Source organism: Manis pentadactyla, chromosome 13 (genome assembly GCF_030020395.1).
Source record: "Manis pentadactyla isolate mManPen7 chromosome 13, mManPen7.hap1, whole genome shotgun sequence".
Taxonomy (NCBI): domain Eukaryota; kingdom Metazoa; phylum Chordata; class Mammalia; order Pholidota; family Manidae; genus Manis; species Manis pentadactyla.
In genome coordinates this window covers 35,635,662-35,650,107 of record NC_080031.1, presented here as the reverse complement: position 1 = coordinate 35,650,107, position 14,446 = coordinate 35,635,662, and the positions used below count along the sequence as shown (strand labels likewise).

Here is a 14,446-nt window from a genome sequence, read left to right as displayed (position 1 = left end):
AGTCTATAGGCACAGACCTGATCATCTGCACTTGCCTTCTTACAGCGCTAAATTATGCTTTCTATCTTTATCTTGCATCTACCTACCACTTCAGCATTAAAAAAAAAATAAGCAAGTTACTTTTGTTATAGTTTTAGCACTGGAAAAAAATCTTTGCAGAGCTAAAGTTGAGTATAAATAAACTCCATATTTTACCTTAGTCATATAATTTACATCTCTGTGTGTTGGAAACATCTTTAATATGTTGGATGTGTAGGGTTGGTCTTGAAGCAGAAGACCTAGGCAGACATATAACCAAAGGAGGTTATCTTCAGGGTCTTTAGTTGGTAGTAATCCTTCCTGGCTTAGAGAGGTTCATCTCTTCGCCTGAGTCCCCAGTTCATGTATTTTTCATTTCCGCATAAATTTTTATTATAAAGGGCTGTGATTCAGAATGCCAAAAAGAATTCAGTCTGATCCACATAGAGGAAACTTGAAGTTTTATCTGAATGTTAAAATGTTTGAGAGACAATGATGCTTGTTTAATCAGATATATCTAATCTGTACCATCTATCAAAATTGCAGGTTTGGGAAGAATAGACTTATAAGATCCATGACTGATTGTTATTAACACAAATAAAGATTTGGATAGGGCACAAAAGAAAACACCTTCATGCACTTCAGAGAGAAAATAATTCAGCTATAACTTACCTGATTATCAAATTATTAGTTTCTAGTTTTATTACCTCCACTTTAGTGTCTTAGTGTAGTTACATTTTGCTTCTAATACTTGTTTACTTCTGAATTTTATATTAGTGTGTTAAATTATATCCAATGACCAGTGAACTGTCATTGGATTGTTTTTTCCTTATTAATAAATGTCTGTGTGTGTTCTACAATGGATTGCCCATAGAATGGAAACTACAGGTCAATGAAATTTGGGCGGGACTTCTACAAGAAATAACTGGCCTGGGTCTTGAAGAAGTAAATAAGTTGGAGCTTTGGAAAGATGAGAGATTTGGTCTCAGGTGTTCAAGGTGAGGTGAAATGTAATAGTGAACGTCAAATAAAAAGGGAAAACTTGGGGAAGAAGGGGATTCAAGAGGCAAGGACTAGCAGCAGAGTGAGCTGAAAACACAGGACTGGAATCAGAAGTGGCTGCCAACTTTGTTCAAGGATGGGTGCAGATGAGTTAAAGTGTAGTCACGAGTGACAGAGCCAGTTTGACAGAGGAAATGCAAATGGAGTTTTGGCAAAAGAAAGTGAAGGTGTGGGAGTAGGTAATCCCCCACAGTTATGAAGACAAATTAAAGCTCGAAAGTAAGGCAGTGCAGTGATAGATTTGATGAAATCAAGATAAACATTTGCTAGTGAAGAAGGGAAAACAACTTTAGCATTCTTCCAAATACTCTAAAACCAGCAGTGGTTTTTGAAGAAAACATTCATGGGGTCTTACTTTTCAGTGCCTTTCAACTACTTACTAGCTCCATATGTCTGATGGGAGGTTCTGCCATTCTACATAAACTCTGTGGATAGAAGCACTTTTTCCCCTAAATCCATCAGGTTTCCAAATCTTAAAGTCTACTACAAGCTTCAGTTAACTAGCTCCTGCACTAGTTAACTAGGTGCAGGGTAAGAAACCTAAAACTGTAGTCACTAGGGCCATGGAGACAGCACTCCAAATTCAAGAAAGGTCAATTTCTTCCCTGTTTTCCAGAAACCTCCCCCAGATTTGTGTAGTGCTGTGTAAGTTTGTAGGACTCTTTGGCAGAGAGAGACTCAGTATCTTGCCTGAAGACTCACCCATACCGAAAAGAATTGATGTAGGTACGGTAAAGTTCATAATCACTTGCAAATGGCAGAAATAACAAAATGTTTTGTAAGTTGAAAACAAATGTTAGGAAATTGACTTTTAGACTAGGACTTTCAAGCTTTGGACATTTTTGTGGAGACATGTGAGTATTCTGGCTAGAAATAATACAGAAATAACTTTGCAGAAATAATATTGAATTGTCTGTTTAAAATTAGCAGGCAAGAATATACCCCCCACCTCCAGAATATCAACCAGTTGACAGTGCATTTGTCTGCAAACCAGCAGGCATGAGGGAGGGAGGTGTCATGCTTCCTTGGGATGCTTCACTGCTGGAGAATGAGTTTTTCCAAGGTAAGTCTATGCACCGAATCGCCTTTGGAACTGCCAGTACTAAAGCAAATAATAATAATTACGGTTTGTATCAAAATCCTCTTGTCTACTTTATCTGAAGAGGATGCTGCTGCAGGTTAGTAAAACAAAAATAAAGAACCTTATACTTAAATGTAATCTAAACAAGTATTCTCAGACCAAGGATTGTAAATCTATGGAGTGGTATTAATGTTTAATGTTTAACCTCTAGTAAAAAGGAAATACATTTTTAAGAAACATACCTATAAAGTTTACTGTTCTTAATAGACTTTCATTGTTCCTGATTGAGACCGAACTGCACTGTGGTGAAATCTAATTGTTGTTAAACAGTTCACCTGGTACAGCAGATAACAATAAAGACTGAAACAGACTCTAAAAGTACTTCACGCACATGGAATTTATTATTATATAAGCATAGCTCACCTTTTCATAGGTTATTCTATATCAAAATAAGCCTGGCCATTTAAAGTGAACTCAGAAGTCATTCACCAGCTTCAGCTTAAGGAACTAAATTCAATTTGCACAACACCACCTCGGCCCTAGAGCTGGGACAGGTCGGGGGTTCGGTGAGAGAACCCAGCTGGATGAGCAGCCAGGAGAGCCCTTTCAGTAAGACGGCTCCTGGCAGAGAACTTGCTTCAGAGGAAAGAGACCCAGAGATCTCTTTTCCAAACAAAGGCTTTGCTAATGGCGGAGAGCTACTGTTAATGAATGAAAAAAATGAGTTGGTCTCTGCAAATAAAGAGGAGAATCAACAGAAAATTTTTTTATCTCACAGGTAGTGAGTAAAGCAGCATTGTGAATTTGGGATTCTAAGGGACTCCAATAATTTAGAAATCCTGATATAGGGATGTTAAGAGTGGTTACCTTTGGGGAGGAGTCCAGGTGATTTTTCCCTCTTTTCCTGTACTTCCCTGTATGTGCTTTTTTAGCCATATATTGCTTTTGTTGTCAGCAGAAAACTTTATTTAAGGAAAAAAAGAAATTATGGGCAGCTTAAAAGGGAAAACAAAGATCAAGGAGTTTTATTATAATTTGTTTTAAAGACAGATTTTTACTCGTTACATAGTTTTATTTTCTTTCTGCCGTGCCTTATAGTTTGGCATTGCTTGATTATTTTATGTGTTAATATACAGGAGAAATTTTTTCAGAAACTGGAGATAAATAATTTGTTTTTTCATTAAGACATTGTCAGGATCATTCCCTAGAGAATATCTTGGTCACAGATCCTTAATGTTCTAGCCCAGTCTTTCTGCTGGCTGTACAAACTTAATAGCACCGACTTAAAAATAAGATAGGGTAGGGGAAATCCAGAACAGATGTCAAAAACCCCTTGAGCATGTGCCCTAACCTAACTGACAGGTCACAAGTACATCCCACTTACATTCACTCAGATATCGATGTGCCTCTCTTTCCCTGTTGTTCAATAGTTAAAATCAAATTCTTTAATGACAAATAATTTTAAATAACCAAAGAGAGAGCACTATTTTATGTAACTCACAAGGAAAGATTTCTGTAAACCAAAACCATTTTCAGAAGTTTAAATAATCCTATGACTTAATGATCATGTCAGATTTGATTTTCATTAATGAACATTTCTTCAATAAATGCATAATCTACTTGTATTTAATGTGAAACATGAATATGGTAAAATATATCTACCACAAGGTCGGCTTTAGGGAATCTTAAAACCTTAAAAGTTTCTGGTTCTATTTAAATTCTAACAGGTTTATATTGAGGAAAAGATGTACAATATGATTAAATAAACACCATTCAAAGAAGCACCAACCAGCTGAAAATATCCTGTGGCTTGTCTGAGGTCACAGACGCTGTGGTCCTCATGAGCATGAGCCACGCGTCTTAAGTTGGCCTAGGTCTTCGGTATTATAAGGAGGTTTCTGGACCCTGACTTGGACCACTCTCCAACCTTGCCACTGGGAGAAAAGCATTAAGAAAAAAACATTGTTTGACAACAACAACTTCACATCCTTGTAATATTATGAGCTTGCAGGGAATCATCTTCGCAGTTCACTAAAAGAAAAAAAAAAGTGGGCTTTTATGGCACCGAGGCTGCATCGCACAGTGGTTGTATGTGTGGATTCAGGAAACAGATCACCCAGATCCACTTGCTAGCTGGGTGACCTCAGCAACTTAATTAATCTTTCATGCCTCAGTTTCCTCATTTTTAAATGAGAATAGTAATAGTGCCAGTCTTACAAAGTTATGTGAGGATTTAATGTGTGAATAAATTAAGTGCTTAGGACTGTGCCTGACCTATAGAAAGTGCTGTGTTATAGAAGCACTAATGGGTCTCATTTCCAGGAAAAACAATCTACATTAGCATATCATTTAACAACATTGTATAGAACTTTAAATTGTATGTGTTGCTCAAATCCACCCAAATAAGTATGTTTATAAATTAGGTGCTAACTTTTGGTGGTAATGCTGTTTTTTTAATTGTACAACGGAGGTATCACATGTAATTTATAGACTCATTTCTTTTACAATCCTCCGAAGTAAACATAATTGGAAATATTTTAGTTATCTAGTGACATAAAAGATGCATTAAAAGAAACCGTGATTAAAATTCATTGTTAGAAAAAAATGTAGCTTTATATCCTTAAGGCATAGTTAACCTTGAGAAAGTGTGACTTGAAAAAGTATGAAAAGGAAGCTTCCATTACAGCCTTGTGAAAGACAGACTATCTTAAAGGCATAATCAAAAACTAACATCATCATACTTAGGATGATATGATAAAAATACACTTACAATGATTATGTTTCTTGAAGAGGGGCTTCTACAACTCGAACTATTAGAGTATACAAACTTATACCAAAGAAATGACTCATATTCTTCTTTCAGTTTTAGATGATCTGGATAGCACACTGGCTCAGGAACAATCTGCAAGCTCAGTGAATACCAGAGCACCCCTCAACCATGGATCAACAAGACAGTTCAGTCATTTTTATTCCAGTGAGAACAAACATGGTAATATCACAGGAAGGCACAAAAATCACTATAATGACACTCCTAATATGTCTTTCTATAACATCCTAAGACCAGGAAACCCCAGGGAAGGTTTCAAAATCTTTTCTCCTAGAACAAGGACAATTTATGATATGTACAGGACAAGGGATCCCAGAGTCTTAAAAGAAGATCACGTGCAAATGAACACTTTTGGTAGTGCTTCTCTGTGTTTTGACAGCAGGCAACAATCAGCCTCACCAGCTACAAGATATTTCACAGCAAGAAGCTTACATTTCCCAACTATAACTCAGAACAAGAATGGGTTTATACCAGCAAGCCACCAGCAGAGCCCAAAGAGAACTCCTTTATCATCCATCATATGGAATAGACCAGATTCTTCTAGAGAGAGGCCGGACCGGGAAGAGTTTCTAAGGGCACCATCACCAATGGAAGTTGACTCTTCTGACCAGTATACGTATTCCAGGTGTTTTCAGGAGAATAGGGGATATGAATTTTACCGTTCACAGAGTATTTACCAAACTGTTGGCTTAAATACCCCCATGGATAATGCAATGAGTCCTGACCCATTTGAGAACTTGGAGAATATGCCATTCTACCATCAAGAAAACCCATTTGCTAGGTCTTTCTTTAGCAAAACCTTTGGACACAGCAGGGGACAGAGATTTGGACAGAGTCCTTTTTGGGGGCAACAGGAAGAACACTCTTCCTGCCCTGACTTTCATCAAAGCAGGAAACCATTCACTTCTTCTGACAGAGACTTTGAATTGATTTCCAGTGAAGCAAATGGTGCATCACCTGGCCATGGCCAGAATGTTCCTCCTCAACACTGGGGATCATTTTCACCCAATTACAGAACAAATATTTCTGGAGAGCAAAAACAGCCACATCCCTGGCAGTTTGCTTCTCAGACTTCCACACTGGAGAGCATGGAGGTGTCACAAGGTAATGGGAACCACACAACTCATTTTGGCACACCGAATGCTTGCTCCATGACTGGTTCAAGCTATCACATCAGATCTGGTGGGTTAGAATGTCAACAGGACAGTTCTTCTACAGAAGTACATATACACAAAGAACCTTACTCATTTGGACGTGCTCAGACTGTAGCATCCTCATTCAAAACTTCCTTTCCCCAGGTTCCTGATAACAGAGGGAATCCTCAGAGTCCCAACTTTCAGAATCCTACAATCACTTTGCAGAAAAGTAAGCCTCCCTCTCTCCCAATAAAAAGCTATACAGAAATCACTGAGGTCAACAGCAATTCAGTTGATTCTCCCCCTCTTATTGAAAATCAACCCAATATCTTGGTCACTGAAGTAAATAATGAGAAAGACTTGAATGAATCTATTTTGGAAAAAGACAAACAGCTAGATGAGGTGGACCAGACAAATGTGACAGGCGAAACACCCCAAGCTGTCTCACAGACAGTAATCACTGATCCCGTACCTGGTTTTCAAAATCCCCGTTCCCAGGACTTAGCCAAATGCATTTTTGATGCCATGGAAGAACAATGTACCACAACTCACTCTGCCAACTGCAGCAAGTCAGCTGCTAGCCACAGTATTCCATGCGATTCTCTAGATCTGTCAGCAGGTACATTGCCAGATTCCTCACCACTGAATGACTCCTGCCTTGATGCTCTGGGGATTCCTTCTGCTGCAGGGTTCTCCAGGAAGAGCCCTGCAGGCAAAGATCCATCTCTGGGAGAAAGAGAAGAAAAAGATAGTAGCAAGAGCCAAAGTACTCATTTTTCTGTAGGCCCCTCAGAAAACCAAAAACGTGATGCTAGTTGTATGCCTGTACATAACAGAGAGGCTGATGCTATCGAGTGCCATTTACACCCTCCTTTGAGGGAAGGAAAGGGAAAAGGAAAAGTAAGACATTGCATATCCTGTCCTGAAAAGTTAAGCAATACAGAGGGTAGATCCACACCCGCAAGTGGAAGCAGCAGCCTCACTGAGGTGAACCAAAGCAATCCCGTGGCTCCTGGGCTTCACACAGTTTATTGTACCTTACCAAGAACACCAGCCGGTTTTCTCAGTAACAGGAAGTCAGAAAGTAAGATAATGGCTTCTTCTTTCAGAAATGAGCCACTTCCATTCCAAGTGGAAAATAATGTGGAAGATCCCATAGGGAAGTACACATCAATCGAATTCAGTCCCAGTTCCTCTGAGTCGGAAAGCAAATGCTCCAAAGCAGTTTCAGACTCAGTCTCAGCAGTACCTGAAGCCACAGGAGGGATGACAGATCCGAAAAGCACTGGACCTGCTTCTGGTAGAAAAGGACCACCTCCACTCCTCATTGAGAGGGCTGTGTCTTGTCCTTCGGGGGCACCGTCCGCCTCAACTGGAAAAGGTGGAAAGGGGACATGCTTGTACTCAGACACAGATGCTTCTGCTGTGACACCGAGGCCCTGGGGGAGGGTTGTTAACCCTCTGGGGAGTGACTCATCTGTTACAGACTGTCCTTTAACCCAAGGACACTCCCAAAAGGACTGCTCCCCAGAATGCACTAAAAATGATGGCAAGAGTGCTGCCTCCAGGGCGGGGATATTTTCCCTTTCAGATGAAGACCCTTTACCTTTTTCTTCAGACATGTCAGGAAAAGGAAGCAGGAAAACATTACATAAATTTAAGACTACTAGTATGTTTTCTGTTTCTGAGGATGAAGATAATGTAAAATGTCTTGAGGTGGTTTCCGTATATTATACTCTACCGAGGAAGCCCAGCAAAAAGTTCTGCAGCCTCCTTCAGAAGTTTACACAAAACATTGATTCACTTACAGAAGCAACTAAATCGGAGACTGAAACATTTTCTCATGTTTTAGAAAAAGACAAAGTGAATTATTCTACACAAGAACAGTCAGGAACACTTTCAGCTGGAGATCTCAAAATGCTGGTCAGCTCTGCTCAGAACAGCCGTTGTCTTTCTCATGCCACTGAAAATATGACAATTTTACAATTACCAGGTATTAGGCCCTCAGAATCTATGTTACAGGAAATAGCTTCTATTGAGGCAGATGCTCCTCTTCATAAAGGGGGACCTAACGCTGGAGAGATGTCCCCTGAAAACGTAGCTAAAACACAAAACAGGAGAGAGAGAGGGGTGAAATTGCAAAGTGAAACTCTGCATGCGTCATCGATGCTTCAGGAAAAAGAAGTTACAGAAGAGAAATCTGAAAATTATCAGCAACCCGTTGAATCAGGTAACAGTGGGCCTTCTACTCTTTCAAGCCATTCAGACAAGAATGTTGAAAATTCCCAAACTATAAGAGGTTCTGGGGAGTACGCAGGTCATGGTCGCGCCAATACAGCTACCGGAAATGGAAGGTGTCTTCAGAACGATGCCACAGGCATAGCTATAGACGAGAGCTCCAGCGGACTGCAGCCCGGGGGATCCGGGGGCGGAAAGGGGGCAGGTTTCCAAAAAAAGACTGAGAGAGCAGTCTCTGACTCAGAAAGTCAAATCTTTGCTCTTACTCCCGCTTTGCAAAAACTACAGCTGGATGAAAAGACTTGTCTAGGTGAAACAGATTTAGACAGTTTTCAATCTGAATCCAGTGAGCTTCCTCAAAGAAGTCAGGTGGTAAATACGACAGAGAACAGCAAGGCTGAAGGTGAAATGCAGGAGTTGGCTCAGGGTCAACCTTTATATCCTGGAAGAGGTAATAAAAATAAAACCATCTTGGATGACCTAGAGAAAGGGAAAAGCAGATCTTCAGGTAAACACAGATTGGCAGCCATGTCCAAAGCAGGCAGGAAATATCCTTCTAAAGATTTAAGCCCCAGAAGGCATGTAGCTACTGTCTTCCCCCAAAGTGGGAATGGTTCTGCCAAATGCTTATCCTTTGGCATGCCAGAGTGCCACCCACTGTCGCCAGAGCCTACTTCAAAGTCCACGGAATCCACAGATGGAAGCAGGTTAAATAATGATGGAGTGGATGTGGCGAAATCTGAGATATCCAACAGAGAAGCTTCTATACACTTAAGCAAGTGGAAGCCTAACAGCACTTCACAACCACGTAAGAATAAGTTAAAAAACATATCAGAACCTCCACCAAAATATGAGAATTCTAAAGATGTAACAGTATCTCCAATTTTGGAAAGAAAGTCAGGAGACCTGGCCCAAGGCACGTTCACGACCATCAGGGAAGCAGCCTTCTCTGACCATCGGAAGAGGCTGAACTCTCCTTTTCCACTGGAAACTGCAGATCAATCTATAATAAGCATCCCACTGGCCACTTGTCAGCAGCAAAGGAGTGCTTCATCTCCAGAGTGGGAACCTGAGCTGCACCCCTATCGTTCAAAGAGTTTAAAAGGCATCAATGTGCATGGTGATCTGCTTCGCAAAAGTAGCCCTCCAAAAGTCCGGGACCGCCATTTCTCTGAAAGCACTTCTATTGACAGTACCCTGAGTCAACTGACCCTTGGGAATGAATTCTCTAACAGCGGGTATGGTAGAAAATTCAGATCTTTTTCTGAACTTCCCTCCTGCAATGCAAATAAGAGTAGTGCTGTGTACAGTGGCAGGAAAAAAGCAGGTCCCCTGTCTGCAACATCTATATCCAGACCTATTGACTATGGGATTTTTGGGAAAGACCAACAGTTGGCTTTCTTGGAGAATGTGAAGCGGTCACTCACACAAGGAAGACTATGGAAACCAAGTTTTCTTAAGAACCCTGGCTTCCTGAAAGATGATATAATTAATCCCCCTAACCCAGCCGGGTCATCAAACTCAAATTCTCCTAGAAATCAGATGCCAGAAGATGGTTTATTTCCAAGTGCACCACTTAATATCTATGAAGAGGACCCAGTAGACTCAGATTGTAACACAGACACAACCACAGATGATGAATACTACCTGGATGAAAATGACAAAGAGTCAGAACTGTGATGCTTTTTCAATAACATGCTAACCTTTTCACCAACAGCTTATAATGGAAATAAAATATAAATGCGTATTGTCCATGGGAAGGACACATACAAAAAAATATCTAGTCTGGGCAGTGCCTGCTCTGAAACAATGTTAAATTCTCTCTCTTTTTTTTCCCTCCACACTTTCTGAGTTCTAGAACAATGAATTCTTGTTTATAGGGATTCTTTGCTGTTTTCCCCCTCTCTCTATACCCTTAACTTCCTCCCCTGCTACTCACACACAATTTAATCTCTAGTTCACTGTCCAATTTTGGCTTTCTGCTTTACTCTCTCCCTAACTTTTTTATAGCTTTCATTGTGATTTATAACCCTAATATCCCAGCACAACCACAAAACTCTTACCTCCTCTGATCCACACTCCATCCTTGTGACATAAAATCAAATGTAGGGAGGGTAACAATAAATATTCTCATTCTGTTTGACTCATCAACATTTAGGAGATTTGGGGTTTGGTTTTTCTTTTAAAGAAAGATAAGAGAATTTTCATAAAGACATCCTTTATATCCGTAGTGGGGCCAGGGATGCAGATGTTTAAAGTGGTAGTTGAGGTTATACATGAGTTGCTGTATCCCTAGTAAGCCAAGGAACATAAGTATCCAGGAATTCCTTTGAAATTGTTTGTAGGGATTGGCTAAATTTTAATCAAGTCAAGGACTCAGGCCAGGCAACTTGATGGTACAGAAGGTAGCTTGACCACAGAATTCTGCTTAGGAAGGGAACATAACTGGGGGGTGGAGATACATAGACATCCCTTCCTGAGACTGATTTATCCTTAATGCAGCCCTCTCAGCAACTGGTGTTTCTCATTTCTCCAGAACTAGCCTTTTTAAAATTTTCTTTACTTTCAGGATAGAACATTTTTTTCATGTTTTAGTCACAAGTATCAAGTGGTATCCTTTCCACGTCCCTAAAGTGCTGCCAAGTCAGATCTGACCCCTGGGATTCACAGGCTTCTTTGCAGGATTGTTTACCAAGCCCTTGGAAATTATAAGGCAGAGCTTGCTATTATGATTCCTTCAATAAATTATGTAGACTAAATAACCCCTCATACCCACTGATAACTTGACTTTCCTAACTCTTTAGTTGCTATGCAGAACTGAGGATTTATCTCCTGCTAATCAGGGTAAAGACCAATACATGGCAGTGAAGATAATTTGCTAGAAAGTATGCCATCCTGTATCACAGCACGTGAGGGTCAACATGAGTGGATTTCATCTTGTTTGGTTTATATTTGCTTCCTAATTTTATTTTCCATTTTTCTCACCTAGCCTGTTTCATCCACATAAATTAAGGATAATGATAGGTGTTGGGGAAGTCTGTATTTACAGAGATCTGGAACTGATGGAAATGCAAGAAAGAACCATATTATTATTACCCTCCTAGTCATTGCCTTGCCTAGAAGCAAAATGCCAAGGCTGGTTTAACTTCATTCCCATGAAACTCAAAATGAATGAAGATATGTTAACATCAAAGCTATTCCTTAAGTCTGTAAATGTCAGGCTGTGACCAATCTTGAGCTCAAAGAGACTAGTAATAGAATTTTAAATCAACTGTTCTAGATGTTTCCATTTAAATATGTATGGTAAAGAATAAATAACATTTTATTCTTTGTATTATGTATGTTTGTAAATTCTACCTTTCCCTTTTTTCTGTTTGTCTAATTATTGAAGTAGAATTTCCACAAACCATGACTTATGTTTTCTAATTTTAAGATATACAGTTAACATTTTAACATTTTGATCCTTGATTTTTTTAATGATCAGTTTGCAAGTTGTATTTCAGTAAATACTCTGAGTTTGATACAAAAGGTGAAATGAAGTTATTTTTCACTGAATTTAGACTATATATCAACAGTTAAGGTGAGGATAGACAACACTTTGGGGCCCTGATTCTCTGCACTACTATTTGAATTCAAAGGTAATTGGTGGTTAACGCTCACTTGTTTGTAAAGTTTGCTTGTTGGTCTGGTTCAAGAATCAGGAAAACTGAAAATTCATGAAATAGCACCTTCTAGTTGTATACTTTTATAAATACTTCGTTAAAGAAGTATAGGAAATTTCTATTATTTTAACATACAAAGTGCTGCTTTTTAATATATTCATTTTTAGCATAGGTCTAGTAATTTATAATAGTCATTTTTATGCTCATGGCTTGTTTTCTAAAATATAGTCATTAATAAAACATTCATACATATGAAGTAAAATCACGAGGGAATCCATTTTAATAAGTACCTTATAAATTATTAACTTGTTCAAATAATGGACTTCAATAACTGTAAATATTACACTGTAATGTCCATTTAAAATACGGTTTAATGAGATTCTTTTAACTTTTAGAGACTTCCCTCTAAATAACTTACCCTTACATTGTAAATACATTGATGTTAATAAAATCCCAACTGCTACTAACAAGGTTTTGGCTGATGATAAGCTGCTTTGTGTAGGAGGCAAATGTGTGGTGAAAGGAAGTCCACTTAGTATATGGTGAAGATGTTAACCAAATAGAAAATTCACACTTTCATAAAAGTAATATACTCTAGTGAATGCCAGAGGGTTAGATGCCTTATTGTTAAGAGTTTATTGTTAATAATAATAGCAATGATGCTTCAGAATATCCCTTTTAAATGTGCAGTGTAAATATGTAAATATCTTACTTTCCAAGCAAGTGTATGAATGCATTACCACTTAGGGGCTCTTTGTGATTGACACTTCTGTGTTTCTGAAACAAACAAGCCTTAAGCACTTTCGTTAAAATGTTGTCAAATAATCCTCATGTGTACTTGTTCCCAAACCTGTTCTCTAAGTATGGAATGTGTTACAAGATAAGGTGCAAATTTAAAATACCTGTGTTGAAATAAATGGTTTAAATAGCTACACTGTTTGACGTGCTTTTTATTCCCACCCTCAAATGATTATTTTTAAGTGTGAAAATTTTAGGAAAAATACAAAAAAGTTTGGGGAGAGGCAAAGTATTCAACAAATCTTTCTGTGTGACTATTGAATGAGTTCAGCCATATGAGCGGTTTTTTAAAAACAGTGGCTTGTTTTCTTCTTCATTTTTCATTTGTACTTAGGAGCAACCAACCAACAAAGAGATCAGTGTACCTAGCTGCATAACAGAGAAGAAATATTGCATCATTTCTCTCTGAGTTCCCACATTTGTAGAGCAAGAGTTGCTGCGTGGAGTTGGGTCATTCACTGCCCACTAGCACTGATGAAAAATAAGCAGGTCTTACCAGTTGAAATATGAAATGCAATGTTAATTACTGCTAAACAAATGATAGATTTGTACTAACCTTTTATCTGTTCTAGAAAAGCAATGCAAAGTTGTTCTCTGCCAAGGACAAGAAAGTGTCATCATCTTGTATATGAACAACATTTTGTTTAAAATATCATTATTGTCCTTTGTTAAACTTTAAAACAAATTGGATCACCTAGGATATTTAGTTGTAGACAATATTATCCTTTCTAGGTGTATCAAATAGAAAAGGATTTATTAAAGGGTGTATACTTTGCTCACAAACACATTAGAAGGGCTGAAGAAATAGACACTAACCTGAAATTCCAGCACCATAATAAACCCATGCCACAGAATTGGACGGCCAGAGGAGCTGCTGTTTCTGTTATGATCAGGAAGATGCAGCATCAGGAAGCTGAGTGAGACAATACAGTGAATCACCGTATGCATATGCCCCAGAAATCACTCCACTAGAAATACAAGCACAAGTATATATAGATTTACATATTAGAATTTTTATTGCTATAGCGTGTGTTGTGGCAAAAACTGGAAACAAAGTGAACACCTAATAAGAAATGACTGAGAATATTATGGAACATCCACATATGTAATATTATGAAACAGTTAACAATAAAATAGAACTATGTAAATTGACTTATAAGGATGTGCATAAGATACTGTTGAGTGAAAAAAGTAAAATCTCATTTGTAAAGCATTAACCAAAAAACCTGCATATGCATGTATACATATGGAGGGATGTATACTAGGCTGTTATGCTGGGTGCTTTGTGGCCAAGTGGGGGTTGAGGATTATGTTCAAGAAGAGAAGAGAGAGAAGCAGTAGCCAAGATTCCCTCCAAAAAGGAAATTGTAAATATACAAACACATATATATACAAGTATATGTGTATATATAATTATGGTTATATTTAAATACTTAGAATTATGTATTAATGGGCATACGGGTAAAAAACTAAAGATAATTTTTTAAAAGACTAGGAGAATAATAAATTATTTTCTTTAAAAAATTCATATTTTTACTTGATTCTACAAAATACTGTATTTAATCAAATTAATCCTTCTGTTAATTTTCTCTCTAAACCCAGGCTTTCTCTCCCAACCATCCTT

The 14,446-nt window shown here is 38.4% G+C and overlaps 1 protein-coding gene across 11 annotated transcripts in view; it reads left to right on the top strand.

The window, feature by feature from the left end:
• EXPH5 (exophilin 5) overlaps positions 1-12,954 on the top strand; it is a 74,628-nt gene extending 61,674 nt beyond the window's left edge. For 7 of the 11 annotated variants that reach the window (XM_036902646.2, XM_036902650.2, XM_036902649.2 and 4 more), the window contains 2 exons: positions 2,008-2,143; positions 5,025-12,954. In XM_036902646.2, the coding sequence (XP_036758541.2) occupies positions 2,008-2,143; positions 5,025-10,042 (5,154 nt within the window). In that variant the 3' untranslated portion in view covers positions 10,043-12,954. Of the gene's footprint in view, positions 1-1,696; positions 2,144-5,024 lie in introns of all 11 variants that reach the window. The other 4 variants (XM_036902647.2, XM_036902652.2, XM_057490689.1 and 1 more) reach the window with 2 other exon arrangements.
• The last annotated feature ends 1,492 nt before the right edge of the window (positions 12,955-14,446 follow it).